The following is an 18,374-nucleotide window of genomic DNA, read 5'->3' as shown; positions in this document are numbered from 1 at the left end:
TAAGCACCGACTGCTTGCGGGCAGTGGGCACAGCCCAGAATCAACAGGCCCTTGGCCTGGTGCGAACACGCTTTTCACGATACAGGCATGAGCGAGGCAAGCTCCAAATATGGGGGAAAAGCGCATGCATTTGAGCGTCTGCGGGGACGCGGTGGGCGGTCATGCACTGCGTAGGCCTCAGATAGTGAATGCTACTATTCCAAGCCGTCCTGGGAGGCTTATCTTATGCATTTTACAGCCGACAACATGGCAGAAGCGCGGTACTACGATAACTGGGATATTGAGAATGCCCATCCTACGACGCCATCGAATGTCAAACATGTTGTTTTATAGACCGAAACCGAAACCGAAACTTGTTTGATTGCTAATCTTGGGCATCGTCCAATCACGGCGCCCCCTCCTCTCAACGTCACAGCTTAGTTTGTGCGGCCGCCGCAAACCGCGCATTGTAGTTTTTCTTCTTTCGGGCTTTGTAAAATAATTACCGATTTTTCAACCGGGTAAACGATGAAAAGTGTGCTATTTTGAGCCAGTCTACACAGTGCAAGCAAAAACGGGAGCTTGACAGATTCACTTCAGTGTCCCTTTAAGGAAACGTTTCTCGGAAGTGAATCACTCTCATGGCACCTACAAAGTAATGCAGGCATCGGTGCAGTACAACAGCATCTGTACATTTTATATCTACATTATGCATAATCTTCAATTCAGTAAGCGAAAATCGCCTCAATCATGGAAGCATTGACAGACGAGTGAGTTGAAGTTCTAAAATTCATAGGCACCTGCAAAGAATGTCTCCATATGAGGATTGCAGACATCAAGAATGCGGAATTAAGGCCCAAATGGGAAGACCTTCAGGCAGGGAAACAATATCTCTTAGAAATTTAGTTTCTTTGATGGCATCGGAACGCTGCAGTATTCGTGAAGCATGAAATTCAAGTATGCCGGAAGCATTTACTTGAGCTGGAAATTGTACAGTCCATGGATGCCTTCAGCGCGTCCAGAAAGAGCGGTTCTGTAACTGGTTAAGAAGAGCTAGGACTTCGTATTAAACAGCAAATGGGAAAAAATGTCAGGTTATATCTGATAGCGAAGCAGTTGACAGCCCTTCAGCATACGAGACGAAAGTCAAACAGAGATATAAAGTTAGAAAGTTATGCACTTGTCTTCTTGAAGGTCTCGGTGCAGAACTGAACTCTAAGAAAGCATTTAGCCCTTGAATAATTACTGTATAGTGTTCATTCAGAAGGCTCTTTCAGATAATGGCCGGCAGATGTATATTAGTGTGTAAAACATTCGCTAATTGGTGGAAACATTGTGTCTTACCTTCTTGCCAAGCACCTTGAAAGATCACCGAATTGGCTCAGCCCAATAACTAATGGAAAGAACGCTCATTTGTGCAAAGATTTGAAACTTATAGAAGCCTTATGACTTAATCAACAGTCTTTTATAGAAGGCGCCCTAGCACGAACGAATAAAAAATACTATTTGGAACTGAAAAGTGGCACGTAGCGCCAGGGGTATCTTTCACCGACGATGACGATGCAGTGAGTAGCACACAAACATTGCTTGAGGTGCCATGCCAGAATTGTAAATACATCGTTCCTAACCAAAATGACTCCTGTTCTATGTGCTTCCGCTGCGTAACAATATTTCGAGGTCTGGAGTACTGCCTGTTCCGACGTAAATAACAAAGGGTGCCACGTTATGCTACACTATAGTAGTTAACTAAATACTCTAAACGCCTTCAGAGTGTTAGAAAGAGTACCTGACAGATAACACAATGTGGAAGTACAGGAAGAAGGTTTACAACATTGTACAAGCCAGATCATTGCACTATATGCAAAAAAGTGCCGTCTTGAATAAAGCACGGTCTTCATTGAACATCATATGGGGAGGAACGCGGTTTCATTTAAATGCGTTTGGAAGAAATAAATCTAACAATGACTTTCCTCACAGCAACCTTGAACTGATAGTCGATTCGAAATGCGACATGAGTGAACCTTACTGGAAGGTTAAGCCAAGCACAATTATACTATGTATCTGTGCTGCGCACGGTACTCTCACAATATCTCGGCACCCTGTTGCATTACTGGGCAACGAAGCCTTCGTATCAGTGGGCCATACCTTCGTTCGGCTGCGGGCAAAATATCAGAATGAGGACAATGACGACAAAAACAACGACGGCAGTTATTATTATAATGGTGGGGGAAATTGGCGGGGACAGAAAAAGAGAAACGTTTATTAGAAGAAAAAACTATGGTTGATTCCTCTGTCAGGAATCCGTTAAACACGAAAGCGAAATGTGCAGTGAAATCTGCAGCGGAGCATGATTTGCTGTTCGGAGGCTTTGTTGTGGGTGTTCTTGGCGAGCGTCGTCCTGCTGGCGGGTCGCTTCGGCAAAGGTGCACTGGCGTCATTTCTGTGACGCATATGACGTCAGTGAAATCGTGGGGTATCGCGGCATAAAACACTTTCGTGTGAAAATATAAAACCTGAAAACGAACAACCCTAAGTATAACGTACTCTTTACTAGTAAAGGTTGCTTCCCCGCAAGAAGACTTGTGTGAAGGGGGCACTTTTTACAGGGCGCTGGTTTTGTTGTACGGGCGTCACTTCGGGGACGGATATGACGTCAGCGAAATCTTCGGGTATCCGGGAATAAAACACTTTCGTGCTAAAAAACGGAGGTGAGGAGATGTGGCAAACATTTTGGTGCACAGCGCAGTATTTCGATGCCCGGAGACAGCAGGGGTTCGAAGCTTTCAAGACTGCCTTCGTTCTTCAACGAGCCTATCTTAAGCCAATCACGCCTTGAAATATAGTTTTACATTATATGCTTATTCAAAAAGGGATGGTAACTGGAACTTGAACGTTCACACTGTCTGTGAAATATGATCGCAGCTGCGAGGTGCATTACCTTTTTTCTTGTCAAGGCTGACCGCACGCAGCAGTAAAATACCATGATCCACGTGATAACCAAGTCAGCGAGACCCAAGATGATCAGTATGAGCGAGCTCAGCGGCATCACTGTAGGAAAAATCACGCAGAAATGACCACTTTAAAACCTACCACTTCAAAACTACCACTTCAAAACCTACAAGCCAGAAACAGCACCGTCCAACGCAACCACTGCCGCTTTCCTGTCGTGACTTAGCACGGAGATTTGAATGACTACAGTAAATTATGCAATTGTCTCTGCTGAGTCATGTAAATTTTACATTGACGGCATCCAGTTCGACCTACTATGACGGTATTGCGCGCCCCGAAAGGCAGCTTCCACGCCGCTGCTTTTTATTGCCAGTACATAAAGCAGGAAGCAGGCCCGAACTTCAGTGATAACTACAGACGGGCGCACGCTTTTGAGAACATAATCGACTGCGGATGCAGAATAGAGAAGAAAGCCTAAAAAAACGAAATCTAGGTCAACACGCCTGCAGTAAACTTGTTTTTTGGGGCGCTTCAGAGGCGGAATGCTGTAGCAAATATTTTGGTGTCAAGAAGGGGTTATCATGCCGTGTTCATGTAAATAACAGTAACTCGGGAAACCACAACCTTATCGCTGCTTTTTTTCACCTGACAGGGTTGCGAGCTCTGGCGCGTGACTAATATGGACGCCTGGATGAACAATTACGAACAGCTTTACGCACGGATATTGCGTGACGTCCGCTTCGTGCAGCAGGTTACAGTGACTAACGCGAACACCGGATCGAAAACGCGAGAAACACTCTCATGAAGTGAAGAGAAAGAAGACGGCGATAAACCAGACACGCTGTGCGGGTACGTTTCAAACAACCGCGAGCACCATCATCACCATCGTCTTGCTGGGTAACACACCCCACATTCACGGGCCGGCCAATTAGGAGCTTCCAGCGACAGCGGTCGAGGAAAGGTACGATCGTTGTAGGCGGATTAGAGATAGGCCGTGTGGGAGTGTGACCGAGACGTATACCGGTCGGGCGCCTGGACCCGTGGCCCGTCTCAGTGGTCGCTCACAACGGAAACCGCTAGGCCGTCTTCTCAAACATTTGCAGCCGTCTGGTCGGGCGGTCTCCAAAGGCGGCGCGACAAGGAGTGACGTTCTAAACATGAACGAGGGCACGGAGCACGCCGTGCCAGCGTGGACCCCGACTTGTGACCTGGTCGATCGCTGCCATCACGTCACGACTGTGCACGTTCGACCAGCGGTATGACGGACTTGTGAAAGTGAGAGGCACATGCTGAGACTTTTCACGTCATTTGAACTTTGTGACAATTTATTCGTGGCTGAGCATGCTGTCACCATTTCTAAATTTCTGTTTGTTGTGTGTATTTGTTTGGATTTCGGGTAACATAAACAGACAGTCCCGTTTCCAGAGTTAGTTATACAGTCGAACCTCGTTATAACGAAGTAATATCGGAACAGCAAATTAGTTCTTTATAACGGATATTCGTTGTAACAGTGGAGGTAAAAATCGGCTATACCAAATCGACAATCTGGCTCACGCAAAAATACTTCATACAAACATGCATTTTAAGGCTTCGAACCCACTGTAAACAAGGTGACCCTTACATTTCTCCTTGTTGCATCTCCAGCTGAATGAACCGGAACATCAGTACGCAAAAATTCATCAAAAGAACAAAGTTCACTTTGTAAAACAGGCCTGCGTCCTGATGTACATGATGAAGGATGTAATCTTCGGAGGTGGCTACTCACATCACTGAGCAGGATGAAGTTTTCCGGTGTGCACGAACAAAAGCGCCTTTATACTTCTACCGTTTCGGACTAAGGGGTTTTTTCCGAGTAGCTTCTTAGCCTCCTGGTGAATATTTTTCGTTTCAACCGATATCGCGCGTCACCAACGGTTTCAGTTTCGCTATAAATGATTGAGTGTCTTTGAAATAGAGCGTGACCAACCAAAGTTTGTATTTCGTTCGTTATAGACGACAATTCACTATATCAGTGTTCGTTATAACGATGTTCAACTGTTATTATTTATTGTCCGAGCCTGACAGCAATTGGCGTCCGCGGCAGGACGAGACTAGTTTGTGTATACCCTTAAAAAGCGACGTGGATGTGGCAGAGCTATTTGAGCTTGGGGTTAAGCAGCGACGAGCTGAACAGTGGGTGCTTGAAGCGCAGAGTTACTGGCGCGAGGAGTAAGCCCTAGAGCACCACAGAAGACTCGTGAGGAGCAAGTGCGGAAAGAGCTAGCCCAGATAAAAAACGAGATTACCGCAATACAGAAAGAGCGTTATAAGCACGTGCGAGCGCGGGAAAATATTGAGAAATAAACTTCGCAGCTGCTGTTACGGCCCGCTAAACTTCAGGTCCAGCTTGATTCAGAGGGCGGGGGAGAAACCCCAAAACGAACGCAGATGGAGGCAACTCCTTTGATTGTTCGCGAGTTCGTTGAACCTGCGGGTAGTGATGACCGTGACACGGCTGTGCATGACATCCTGCCTCAGCAACGCAGCCCAGCACAAGAAAGTGCCCTGATTGGAGACAGGAGGTCCCACAACCTCATAGTTTCAGCTAGAATCCCCCAGAAGGGTCGGGAAAAAAGCAACCACCACATAAGCAAAGTAGCACTTTCAATCGGCCCAGGAGCCGACAGTTAGCAACAAAGAAAAAGATATGCAGAGCGGCAACAAGGGCAAAGCTAAGGCCCCACAGCTTACAAAAGAATACCCCCGGTAGGCAAAAACCTTTCCGTGTATCTTTCTCATAGAGCTACTATGAGTTCCCTCCCGCGATGAGGGCTTGTGAAAGTAGAAATAATCACAGCCGTGCCACGCCCACATATACACACGGCAGGGATGGCACCGCAGTCATTGCCGGAAAAGGTACAAACTTCCTTCCGGCTTGTATTTTCGGCTGGTATCTGGTCAATGTATACGGCTTTTGCGTGCTGTGACCATTGTAGTAATTAAGTTGATACCTTGGTTTGTTGTGGACTGCGAACAGTTTTGTTAGGACATTTAGAACTGTGCGAGTGGTGCAAGCATCTTTCGCGGAAAAATGCTCATGTAGGGCAAATGAAGTGAAGAGAAAGAAGACGATAAACCCGACACCGTCTGCGGGCACGATTCAAACAATCTAGAGCACCATCATCACCATCGTTTTGCGGGGTCACTCACCCCACATTCACGAGCCGGCCAATGGGAAGCTGCCAGCGACAGCGGTCGGCGAAAGGGGCGATGGTGGAAGGAGAACAGAGCGGCCATGTGGGACTGTGACCCCGCAAGACGATGGTGATGACGGTGTTCTCGGTTGTTAGAAACGTACCAGCAGAGCGTGTCTCGTTTATCGTCGTCTTCGTTCTCTTCACTTCATGACAACACCAAGCAGACACGATAGAAAGCACCACAAGGCTCCCTAGTGTAACCCATATTACCGTCAAATTGAGCTCGCATCCGCTGTATTTATGCACATCTGTACATACTTTTAGCGACAAGTTGCTATCAATCCATTATGGTGGAATCTGTCAGACCGCGCTTAGCAGCGTATTCGAACATTCTTGTGTTCTTTGGGGAGGCGCCGGCCCGCTCTGAAGCACTCTCGCTATAGCAAGCCAAGGGAACCTTGTTTACAGTTCCGTTGCAAGGAGACCTCTGCAGTAAGTGGTAAAATTCCGCCATTTCCTTACAACATGGAAGCCATGAACTCGTAACTAATTCTCTTGCTGTTTTCCGCACGTATAACGCGCATTTTTTACGTAAAAAGTGCCTTCAAAAACGCCATGTCTGTATCAATCCCTTCCCGGCCGAATTGCTTATGTCGGTTATGGAAACATACTGGTAAATGCGCAGAGAAAAATTCAGCGAGTCTCTTGAATATGTAACCTGCGCAACGTGTACGTGAACAAAAAAATTTTATTTAACTCAGAAAATTGGCAAACCTAACAACACTGTGTCTGAAATAGCAAAAAATGCATTGCGAACCAGTTTAACGCCAATAAGGTAGTTGTTACGGTGGACGGGAACGAAGCATGGTATTTGCTATTCTTTCACTTTTTGCGATGAACCAAAGCTCTACACTTACGCTTGATAGTCAAATATCGATATGCAGGAATTAAAATGTGTAATGCAGCCACAAATAATACCTCGCCAAGTCCTCTTCTCTTTCGCTTCAGACAGTTACGCTGTTAAATACACCTGCAACACTTTTTAAGCTTTTTGCAAGATCTGAAATGCTTCATAAATTAGTCAACAACTGAAATAGGGAGTCACAAAGCATCTCAGCGAGCTTCTCGGGCGCTATGACCATTAGATAACTCATCCAATTCAAAAACCTAAATCACTTTTTGTCTTTTTCTCGGTCCGGGCGTTGTTTGCGTGCCTAAATGCCATGACTCGAGCTATATCGTGGCTATTGCCCGACTTTCTTTATAATTGTAGCCGTAAAGTTATAGCCACTTCAAACAAAATATAAAAAAAATCGAAAAAGCTGAAAAACCTGTGCTTCACTTTTCGCTATTTGTATGCAATTATAAAACTGCACCTTCGCACAAATAGTTGAGAGGGGGACAAAAATGAACGCATAGAAAACTGACGCCTTCAGCAACCGCTTGTCTATCAATGTTGCTGACAACCCTCTAGGCATGATCCGGTGGCTTGTAACACCGAACGTACAACTTTATTTCTGCTGAATGTGTGCGATTTACCATGGCATTATGACAGGAATAATTCTGTTCACTGAAAAACATCGTAATAAAAACAGTCCGGCCTGCAAGCATCGAGCCGTAAATTGCATCTGGCATAATAAACTGAGGCGTACAAATTGAGGTCCAAAATGTTCAGCAGTGCAACAATTTTACAACCATTTCTAAAACGGTTTTAGAACCAACGTTAAACCTTTTTTTTCTTAGGAAACTGAGTCTACGCTACTTAGGTGCGTTGTTGGCCCCCAAATAATCTGGCCCCCAATGAAACAACTAAATGATCCTCAGAACGCTAACAGACCTTAGAAAACAAACAATAAACAACGCCACGGACGCGCAGTACACACAGCAAGGGCATTGAAGCTAGTTGTTTATACTGCCTAGCATTTCCCGTAAACATTCTTTAAGCGTTGGCGAAATCACACCCATAACATCAATGGTTTGATGCGATATTGTTGAATTTTATGTAAAATGTAGTTTGGTACGTAGAAAAGTTAGTTTTGGTACAAATTCCTGTTCCCACACAACTGTGTCTCTGCCGTCATGAAAGGATCTGCATGAGCCTGGCATGGCAAGCATCCACTGTGCTACATTCTTAATGCCTTGCGTCCTAATTCTCGGTGCTAAAGATTTCAAATAAATTGTGAGGAAATGGTTGTAACTAAACCTCTGCCACAATTATTCCAACTTACAGCACATCGAGTTTCCAAACGCGTCTTCGTCGCTATTGTCCCCACAGTTGTTGACTTTGTCGCACCTGTAGCCTCTGTAGATGCAGCGATCGCCAGATGAACACATGAACTCATTTGGTCCGCAAGAACCATCTTCAGCTGTGAAAAAAAGTCGGCGTTCAAAAGAAGTTCTATCACTGCATCGCGCTTTTTTTTAAAACTGCAGAAATGCACCCGTCAAGCTCAAATCGATAATATTAAAATTGGTTTTTGTCAAAGATATGTCTCCACATAGTTTACATTCCAAGCAACGATACTGTTACTCCTCCCTAATGCACATTGGTACTTCCGTTATCAGTGAAATGCATTCCTAAATATTTAGGTACATCAGAAAAACCGACAGAGAATGGGCTGCTGTCCGCAGTAGTTTATGTGGTGCTTCACATTACACTTTACTTTTTCACCCAAACCTCTAATCACTAGCTTAACGGCCTTTTATCTTTTTAATCAATAACAAAGCAAATGGCAGCCTAAACCACGCATACTTTGTAAAATGCAAACCATCGTTTTTGCATCAGGGGATCAACCCGGGCACTATCAAACCATTCATCATTTGAAGCAAGAACGATTGTTGATGGCGCCTGAAAAAAAAAACAAGCAAAGTTGTACGCTGCGTAGCCGTGGTAGTGAAATACGCTGCCGTGGTGTCATGGTGCGTGCAAGGCAAGCGATTGGCCTAGCGTCAGTTTAAATAAAATTTCAAATTACCAGGGCTTACTTATATCCCCTACTTACTTGTATCCGGACGTACTTATATCCTTCTTCTGAAACACTTGCAGTCTGAGTACACCGTGTGAATTACAGATATGTTAGCAGCCTTTTTAAAAGATTAATTTCGAAACCCTACATGATAACGTAGTCACATAGCATGTGCAAATTTCATTCGTTGTATACAGAATGCAGTTAACAGATCCAAGCAGGAATTATCGTGTCGCCAATTTAATCATGCTTTGTCCCTGGGCGACTAAGGCCACTCGGGACATCCAGGATAATGCCGAACGAGAAAGTAGTTCAGAAGAGATAGATATCCCACCAGTACGACCGAAGAAGTAAGGAAGGCTTTGAAAAAATAAAAGGGGGCAAAGCACCTGGTGAGGATCAGATAATGGCAAACCTCTTGAAGGATGGCAGAGAAATTGTACTTGAAAAACTGGCAAAATTGCATACGCAATACCTAATACCCGCAAGTGTACTGCAATCTTGGAAGAATGCGAACATGATTCTAATACATAAGAAAGGTTACATGAAGGACTTTAAAAATTACAGGCCGATCAGCTTACTGTCAGTCGTCTCCAAGGTGCTTACGAAGGTAATCGCGAACAGAATTTCTGCAACCCTAGATTTCAGTCAATCTAAAGACCAAGCAGGGTTCCGTAAAGGTTATTTAGCAATGGACCATATGCACACGATCAATCAGGTGATAGAGAAGTGCGCTGAGTATTCTGAACCCCTATATATAGCCCTCATAGATTATGAGAAAGCATTTGACTCGGTCGAAACCTCAGCAGTTTTTCAGGCATTACGGAACCAGAGGGTAGATGAGCATTGTGTAAGAATACTAGAGGATGTCTACAATGGGTCCACAGCTACCATAATCCTCCATACGAAGAGCAGTAAAATTTCTATAACGAACGGTGTCATACAACGAGACACAACCTCTCCAATGTTATTCACAGCATGTTTACAAGAAGTATTCAGAACGTTGTATTGGGAAGAGGTGGGAGTAAGGGTTAAAGGAGCCATGAAGATAAAATACAAGTTGGGTTTATTAGAAAGACTGCTTAGTCCCAATAACAATGATGCTAATATCACCGCAGTCTTCGAACAAATAACAGAGATATTAAATAAAACGTCTGAAGCAGTCACTACCCCCCCGCCCATTTCCCGCAACTTTTCTATGACGTCACGGAACCTAGTTTGTGCGATTGGCGGCCGCCTAACTGACCTATCGCGGCCACTCATGACTGGACGTCTGTAATGGGGCCTCTACTTCCATTTGACCGCATCACTTGAATGCTAACGGGCAGTTAACGCACTGAAAATTATGTTTTATTGTTGGCCCGTATGACGTCAGTCTTGCTCGTAACACGTCACTGTGGCGCAAAATTTGAAAGTTTTTAAATACTTCTTGCTTTTTTTTTCGTTAAAAAACATCTTTTGGGGCTGTAATGGAGCTGAGTGAGATACTGAATCCTAGTTCTTTCAAATTGCACGAAGTTGTATTTTCTCTTCATGGCTCCTTTAAAGGGACACTGAAGTGAATTTGTCAAGCTCCCGTTTTTGCTTGCACTGTGTAGACTGGCTCAAATTAGCACACTTTTCATCGTTTATCCGGTTGACAAATCGGTAATTATTTTACAAAGCGCGAAAGAAGAAAAAATACCATGCGCGGTTTGCGGCGGCCGCACAAACTAAGCTGTGACGTTGGGAGGAGGGGGCGCCGTGATTGGACAATGCCCAAGGTTAGCAATCAAACAAGTTTCGGTTACGGTTTCGGTCTGTAAAACAACATGTTTGACACTCGATGGCGTCGTTGGATGGGCATTCTCAATATCCCAGTTATCGTAGTACCGCGGTTCTGCCATGTTGTCGGCTGTAAAATGCATAAGATAAGCCTCCAAGGACGGCTTGGAATCGTAGCATTCACTATCTGAGGCCTACGCAGTGCATGAACGCCCTCCGCGTCCCCGCAGAGGCTCAAATGCATGCGCTTTTCCCCCATATTTGGAGCTTGCCTCGCTCATGCCTGTATCGTAAAAAGCGTGTTCGCACCAGGCCAAGGGTCTGTTGATTCTGGCCTGTGCCGACTGCCCGCAAGCAGTCGGTGCTTATGGCAACAGCACGCCAACGAGAACTCGCTAGCGCGGCAGTGCCAGCTTGCGCGAGTTCTGTAGACTAGTTCGTGGACCAATGAACGTTGCGGCGCAAAAAAAGGTGAACTCAGTATAGAAAACATCGGCGAAAAACAAAAAAGTTAACTCAAAAAAAAAAGCACGTACCCGCGGCGATTCGAAATTGTGACTGGCAAAACACTTGCGATGACTTACCTAGCACCCCAGACGACTAGGCCACAGACGGCCGCTGGCGCCGATGGAAAAGATAAGGTATATAATGTATAACCAGTTTACACTTTTATTTAGTTTTAGTATTTCAAGCAGCTTAGGTGACTATTTGTTGTATTGCGCTCGTGCAGTAAGCGTCCCCCGAGTTTCCACAATAGCTCAAGTCTAGCAATTGCATTTCGTAGACGGGAAAGCGTTCGCAGATGCGTAGTCGTGCTGCTGCTGACCGCTCTGCTTGTTCGCCCAGCGCAAAAAAGTGCTTCCCGCACCCTATTTTTACGCTGTACGGTAAAAATATCAGTTGATTTTATTTCCTTAGTGCCTATATTGACTTCGCTCACTCTTCTCCCCCTTCAAGAGGCCTTATATTTTCCTACTGGCGTACCAGTCAGCGAAGCGTCGCATGTGCGCTTGTGCAGCGCTTGTGTGAAGCGACCTTGACTTGGAGCTAGATACAGTGTACAAACTAACGAAGTAAAGAAAGGCGCATTCTTCCATTCCCAAACGTGTTGTGGCTTAGTTTCAACTGATCGAGCGAATTGCGACGACCCGTCGGCGGCCGGCGGTCTAAACGGTGGGCCGACTGACTCGGTCGCGGAAGGTCGGCGAGCCGTGCAGTAGCGCAGCATATTGTCAGCTCCTCTCCTGCTGACGTCACACGAAAACGCCACAGAAAATGGGTGAGCGTGAAGAGAGGAGGACACCATTTTCGAATTGATTTTTCTACTAAATAAATTCGCGTAAACGCGCACAGAGTGGTCGAAACAGGGCCCAGGGACTTCGCACTACAGTTTGCGCTCGTAATCCCGCATTGTTTACAAATCACTTCAGTGTCCCTTTAATGGAATACCTCAGTAACCTCAGATTTGCTGATGACATAGCCTTGCTAAGTAGCTCGGGGGACGAATTGCAAAGCATGCTTTCCGCAGTGGACGAACAGAGTAGAACCGTGGGGGGTGAAAATTAATATGCAGAAAACCTAAGCAATGATCAATCACCTCGGGACAGCACAGCAGTTTGGGAAAGGGGCGAGGTAGTGGAAGTGGTAAGCGAATATATCTGCTTAGTACAAGTTGTGACCCCGGATCCCAACCAGGAGGCAGAGATAATTAGAAGGATCAGAATGAGATGGAGTGCATACGGCAAACATTCTCAGATAATGAATAGCAGCTTACCATTTCCCCTGAAGAAGACAGTGTATGACAGCTGCATCTAACAGGTACTCACCTGCGGGGAAGAAACTTGGAGGCTCACTAAGAGGGTTCAACTTAAATTGAGAATGATTCAGTGGGCAATGGACCGGAAGATGATAGGTGTAACATTAAGGGACAAGAAGAGAGTGGAGTGGGTAAGGGAACGAACGCGTGTTGAGGATATATTAGTAGAAATAAAGAAGAAGAAATGGACGTGGGCAGGGCATGTAATGCGAAGGCAAGATAACCGTTGGTCATTAAGGGTAACAGAGTGGATCCCTAGAGAAAGCAAGCGTTACAGGGTGCGACAGAAAGTTAGATATGCAGATGAGATCAAGAAGTTTGCGGAGATGAATTGGTCAAAGTTGGCACAGGACCGGGGTAATGGAAGAATAATGGGAAAGGCCTTTGCCCTGCAGTAGGCGTAGATAAGCTGGTGATGATGATGATGATGATGATGATGATGATGATGGTGGTGGTGGTGGTGATGATGACTAATGCCATACTCTTAATCTTTGAGGAAAAAGATACCTACTACCGCAGGTGAAAACCAGATCAAAGAAACAATTATTATCCCAGTCGATACAAAACCTAGAGAAATATATTGGTTGCCGTTACGAGGAAAACAAAGAAGCAGTATACGCTAAACTTATAAGCGAGCAAAAGGGCGATTCTAAGCTCCGGCATGTGGAAAACGATAAAAGAAGTAACAGGTATGGATCAAGTAAAATGTATTTTCTATTATGATTTCACGGTAGAAGTAACAAAAATCTAAAAAGGTATTTCACTACTATTGGTAATTGCCAAACTAACTAACTTCCATCCTCACTTGTTCATTCAGATTTACCACGAAACTTCAGTAATGACGTTTATTTTTGCCCCATAACAGAAGGAGAAATTTTGTTAGTGGTTTGTGTACTGCCAATTTACAAAGCAATTGGCCATGATGACATCGATACAAAGGTTTTAAAATACAACACTGACGTAATCTCCACCCCCTGTGTCACATTACCGATGCCTCTGGATTCTATTGTTACCCAGGTATACTAAAACTCGCGAAGGTTGGACCGGTGTTTTAATGAGGCGATTCAAATGCTCGTTGCAGTTACCGACCGATATTCATACTAGGCATAATTATCATCCTCTTTGGAAAGGTTATCTCAGTTCAGATAAACCTATTTATTCATGCAAACCACATAATCTCTGCTCAGCGGCACGGTTTCGTTACACATAGCCACAGCCATTCTGACCCTATTCCAGGTCCTTAACTCCGCCCTTCATGAAAACAAAATCGCAGTAGGAATCTTTATAGATATCAGGAAAGTATTTGATACGGCGTGCCATACATTGTTGTTGAAGAAGTTGGAAACATGCGGATTCTTCAATGGCTCAAACAAGTTCTTTCAAAGCAATTTATCCTCCAGAAAACAGACAGTAAAAATTCGTATACTTCTCCTTCTTGGTATAAAGCAATCGCCTGTGGACCACTTCAACGCTCAGTGATGGGGCCAACTTTAGACTCTATATTCATGATTTCGTTGCTTTTTCAGAAGTTGTAGTGTACGCAGGCGACACGGTTTTAGTTGAAGTTGGTTGAGCTTTGCCAACCCTTCAAAATAATATCATGGCGGATTTATCAGCCCGTTCAAAGTAGATTTTGTATAAGAAATTATCTATTAATAGTGATAAATCAAAACTTAATTTTTGAAATTTTTCCTTCAGTATGAAAACACCTCGATTGTGAGCAATTTAGTTTAGCTATAGAAAACCGTAGAATCGAAAATGTGTGTTTTAATAATTACTCATGAGTTATTTTTGGTCAAGACCAGCACTGTAGGAAACAAATTGATAGCGTATGTAGTTGCTACACACTAATGAAGGCCTGTCAACACATTCCACTTATACATCTATCGCTGCCTATACTTCTCTTTATTCTACTACCATATACGTTACTGTAACGAAACGTGGGGGTGACATATGTGAACTCTTTAAAGTCTCCTCAACGACTGGAAAAATGAGAGTTAAGAATAATAAGATATTCCCCTTTGACCACCCAAGTAGCAAATTACTTGACGACCTTCGTGTGCTCTAATTTATATCTCTACATGAATACAGAATTGCCATTTTGGTCAGTAGCGTAGTAACCTGCCACTCTCCTCAGCCCTTAACTTTCTCTTCTCTACCGGCTCGTACGACGAGACAGGCTACAAACAGAAATTTCAATCTTCCTGTTTGTAAAAATGTGTATGGTGAAAGGGTGATTGAGTTCTTTGTTGCGAAAGTGTGGACTGTGTTTTCAATTGAAAATAAACATGCACACATTTTAAATTGACGTATAAGATACTTTACTAGCACAATCAACACGTATAGTTATGTGTATAATCAGTTATTTTATTTTGCTTTACTGCGATTTGCCTTGATTTGCAATCCAATAACGCATTTCTGTAGTGGACCAAACACTAGTCTTTGGCTATCGGTCCAAATACTTGTTGCATTAATTCCCAGAACCATTAGAGTTGCCTTATGAAGGCGATGATGGAATGGCCTACGGCGGTAATACCTATCCCGTTTCGATAGGTTCATCAGAACTGATGCGCCCAGCGATGATACATTTCTAACTTTGTTAAACTCATTTTGTAATCCAAGCACAGATCGATTGACGTACAATAGTAAAAAACTTCCCGTTGAGCAAAAAACCGCTTTTTCACGTCTGTAGCACAGAAACTACTCCCAAACCCTCGTGACTATAGCCATGTCCGAAAAATCAATATACGTAAAGTAATTGAGTTGGAAGAAATTACGTAAATTTGGCACAAGATAGAAATTGCAGCTTGGAGTTATTGAATGAGAGCCCAGCGCGCAATGCTCTGCGTAACAATGCCTTCACGGTGGAAGCTAATTTATGGTGTACCTAGTGAACAGACCGTGAGCTTTGGCCACGGAGCAAGAATATATAGGAAGGGAAACGGCCCATTCCGCAGGGCACGGGGGCGAGCGACTGCATAACGTCCCAGTGAAACCCAACACCGACTACGAAGCTTCGTAGCTTTGACGGCAAAGGAGAGGGTAGCGGCACCTGATGGACGAAATGATAGAAGCGGCAATTCATTCCGGGGCGGCGAAGGGAAACTCCGCTGGCAACAGAGCTCTTCGATGGCTGGCAACGGTAGCGCAGTTTCTCCTCCCGCGACAGATGCCGCTAACTTAATCTAGGCTGAGCGCTTGTGAGGTTATCTGGCCGCCCGAGGAAGCACCGCTTACCCTTCTGCCTTGTTCATGGCCTGTGCCTTCGACTTAGAAACGTGTGTTACGGTACATGTACTACTTGAGTATTTTCAGAATGCTAATCACAGACGTGGTCGCTAGGAGAGCAGCAAAGTGCATTCCCGCACCTCGCTTCTTTGCTTCGCAATGAGAATGTGGGTATGTGCCGGCCTGACGTTACTAGTAGCACCAAGCAACCTACACTGAAGCCTGCGTTCGTGAGGCCATGCGTTAATAGATGGCACTGAAGCCGTGCGAGCGCGCGTCTGTACCGGTCTGACGTTGGGCCTAACGTTACGCTTTGAGCACTAACCTCGTAAACCGGTACACACTGCTCCATGTACAAAAAATTTGACGTCGCTTGGCATGTAGTTAGGCTCAACGTTAAGGTAACCTCACTTTGACTCTCAGGCAGGCCCTCCATCAACCCACTCGGGTGTACTGGCCTATAACGATGGCAACGGTCGTCAGAAATTCAAGCCAATTCACCAATTCCCATTTGGCTCGACGTAAACATAACCAGCCAAAACTCTCACATATCCACTCAATGGGACCATACACCAGCCATGACAACGGGCGTCCGTAGCTAACCGCTGATTTACTAATTCTTTGGCAGTGACGTAAGCATACATGCGGCGTTCTGTTGGGCATCAATGCTTTTGCATTCAAAACTCATAAGAAGTGCTTACCTTTTCTCTGGATGTTCTCGTTAATGGTCTTTAGTGTCTGTGTATTTATCTTGAGTGTCTATAGTGGTGTTACTGTCTTCAGTCTTTTGTTTAGTGTCTGTGTTTAAAAGAGATTTTTTCCGCTTACACTTTACATTTATTAGTATTATCTGGATAATGTGCGCATAATACCTAACAGTATTGCCTCCTTCCAGAGAGCGCTGTAATACAAGGTGTACCTCCAGTATGCACTGATTGATCCATATGTTTTTGCTTTGAGCTATTGAACGTACTCTGATTAAGCAAGTTTTAAAGTTCATGCGTCAGCTGCTACCAAGCGATACGCACAGCGAAACGGTCGACACGCGTAAAAACATGCTCGATCTCCATCGCCACCACCTGTACCTGCCATTTCACCGAGAAACGAAGCCGGAAGCCCGCGGGTAGACTAGCAGTGCGAATGGGCGCGGAAGAGCAACAAGAAACGCGTTTGAAGTGACGTCGTCTTTGCGACATCCCGTCTCCAATTTTGAAAGCACTTCTCTCCGCGTGCTCCCTCCGCTCTATTTTTGTTTTGTGCTCTTATGTGCCTGCTCAATTGACGGAGGGACGTTCCTTTGTTGACGGAATGACAAATTTTGAATAAATGCCCAAGCTGTTCCTCACGCAATAATATGACTCACGTTCAACGTAGCTGGTGGCCACTACGCCGAGGATGTATCCGTCGAAAAAGTGCGACAGGGGACTTTTGGCAAACAGCTTGAGTGACACCGAGCGTGGCGTGGCGAAGTGGTAATGGTCACCTCCCGTGACTCTGCCGCAGCGCTTTTCTTTGTCCGCCCCCAGGTTGTAGTCTGTCACGAACTGCGTGAAACAGAAAGCAATAGAGGCAGGCCATTGGAGCTAACGAGAAACGAAAAGTCCCCAGTTTTCAATATAAGCAATTCACGTTGAAGAAATTTACACCGGGAATGCGCTGCCGCAATTTACAGGGGAGTAGATAGTTTTCTGAAATGTTTAAGCCTACAGAAACAGGACAACAAAGTGAGAACAAGAGGAGGCTACTTGTCGTCCCGTAATTCATCATCTGCCGTCGTTAACGAAGGAATAATCTGCGGTGCGATTATTGGGATACTGCAGTGCGAAACGTCATGCAGTGGCTCTGCATAACTTAATTTTTACAGAAATGAGAAGGCTGACGTCACTTCTCCGAGGGCAGAGAAGTCTGGAAAACAATTATGAATGGAAGTACGGTGTCTTAAGAGTGTCGGACTACGCAAGACGGACATCGGGCCCCACAACACTAAGGCGACTGCCATCGCAGTTAAAAACATTCCCGGCTTTAGCAGTCCATCCAGTTCAAGTTTTTTTGAAAAGAAAAATAAATTGAAGGCTACAGGCTACAACCCCAATTCTCGACCACAGGAAAAGCACTGCAATCGGACACCGGCATTAACCTGGCGGCCATGACGAAGCACCGTCATGGCAGCTGGCAATGCGCGCCCAATCTCGGGCAAACCGATCGATCACTGTCAACTGTCCACAGTCTTGATGACGAATCCTCGTTATTCTCAAAATACGACTTCCTTCATCTTGCGCTGAAGCCATTTTTTCGCTGCTTTCCAACGATGTAACAGACTGGACAGCTTTCCGCCAATTGTTTTTGGTGGACGTCAGACGTTTGTTTCTGTGACAACGTAGGCCTACAGAAAGCTTTTCAGAAAATAACGTAACTAATTTTTCTTAGGCGAATGCAGTTTGTCTGAACGCCGACCGTCCGCAATGTATGCCAAAGTTAGTTCGGTCGTGCGAACGT

The 18,374-nt window shown here is 44.9% G+C and overlaps 1 protein-coding gene across 1 annotated transcript in view; it reads right to left on the bottom strand.

Annotated features, from left to right (window-relative positions):
- LOC144148105 (uncharacterized) overlaps positions 1-18,374 on the bottom strand; it is a 33,900-nt gene that overhangs the window by 8,744 nt on the left and 6,782 nt on the right. The window contains exons 3-5 of the mRNA XM_077679694.1: positions 17,242-17,422; positions 8,333-8,470; positions 2,918-3,027 (exon numbers count right to left, since the gene is read on the bottom strand). Of these exons, the coding sequence (XP_077535820.1) occupies positions 2,918-3,027; positions 8,333-8,470; positions 17,242-17,422 (429 nt within the window). The remainder of the gene's footprint in view (positions 1-2,917; positions 3,028-8,332; positions 8,471-17,241; positions 17,423-18,374) is intronic.

This window comes from Haemaphysalis longicornis, unplaced genomic scaffold (genome assembly GCF_048455015.1).
Source record: "Haemaphysalis longicornis isolate Haplotype H1 unplaced genomic scaffold, Haemaphysalis longicornis Haplotype H1 scaffold_77, whole genome shotgun sequence".
Classification (NCBI taxonomy): domain Eukaryota; kingdom Metazoa; phylum Arthropoda; class Arachnida; order Ixodida; family Ixodidae; genus Haemaphysalis; species Haemaphysalis longicornis.
Note: the sequence above shows the minus strand (reverse complement) of the source record. Positions and strands in the feature narration are given on the sequence as shown.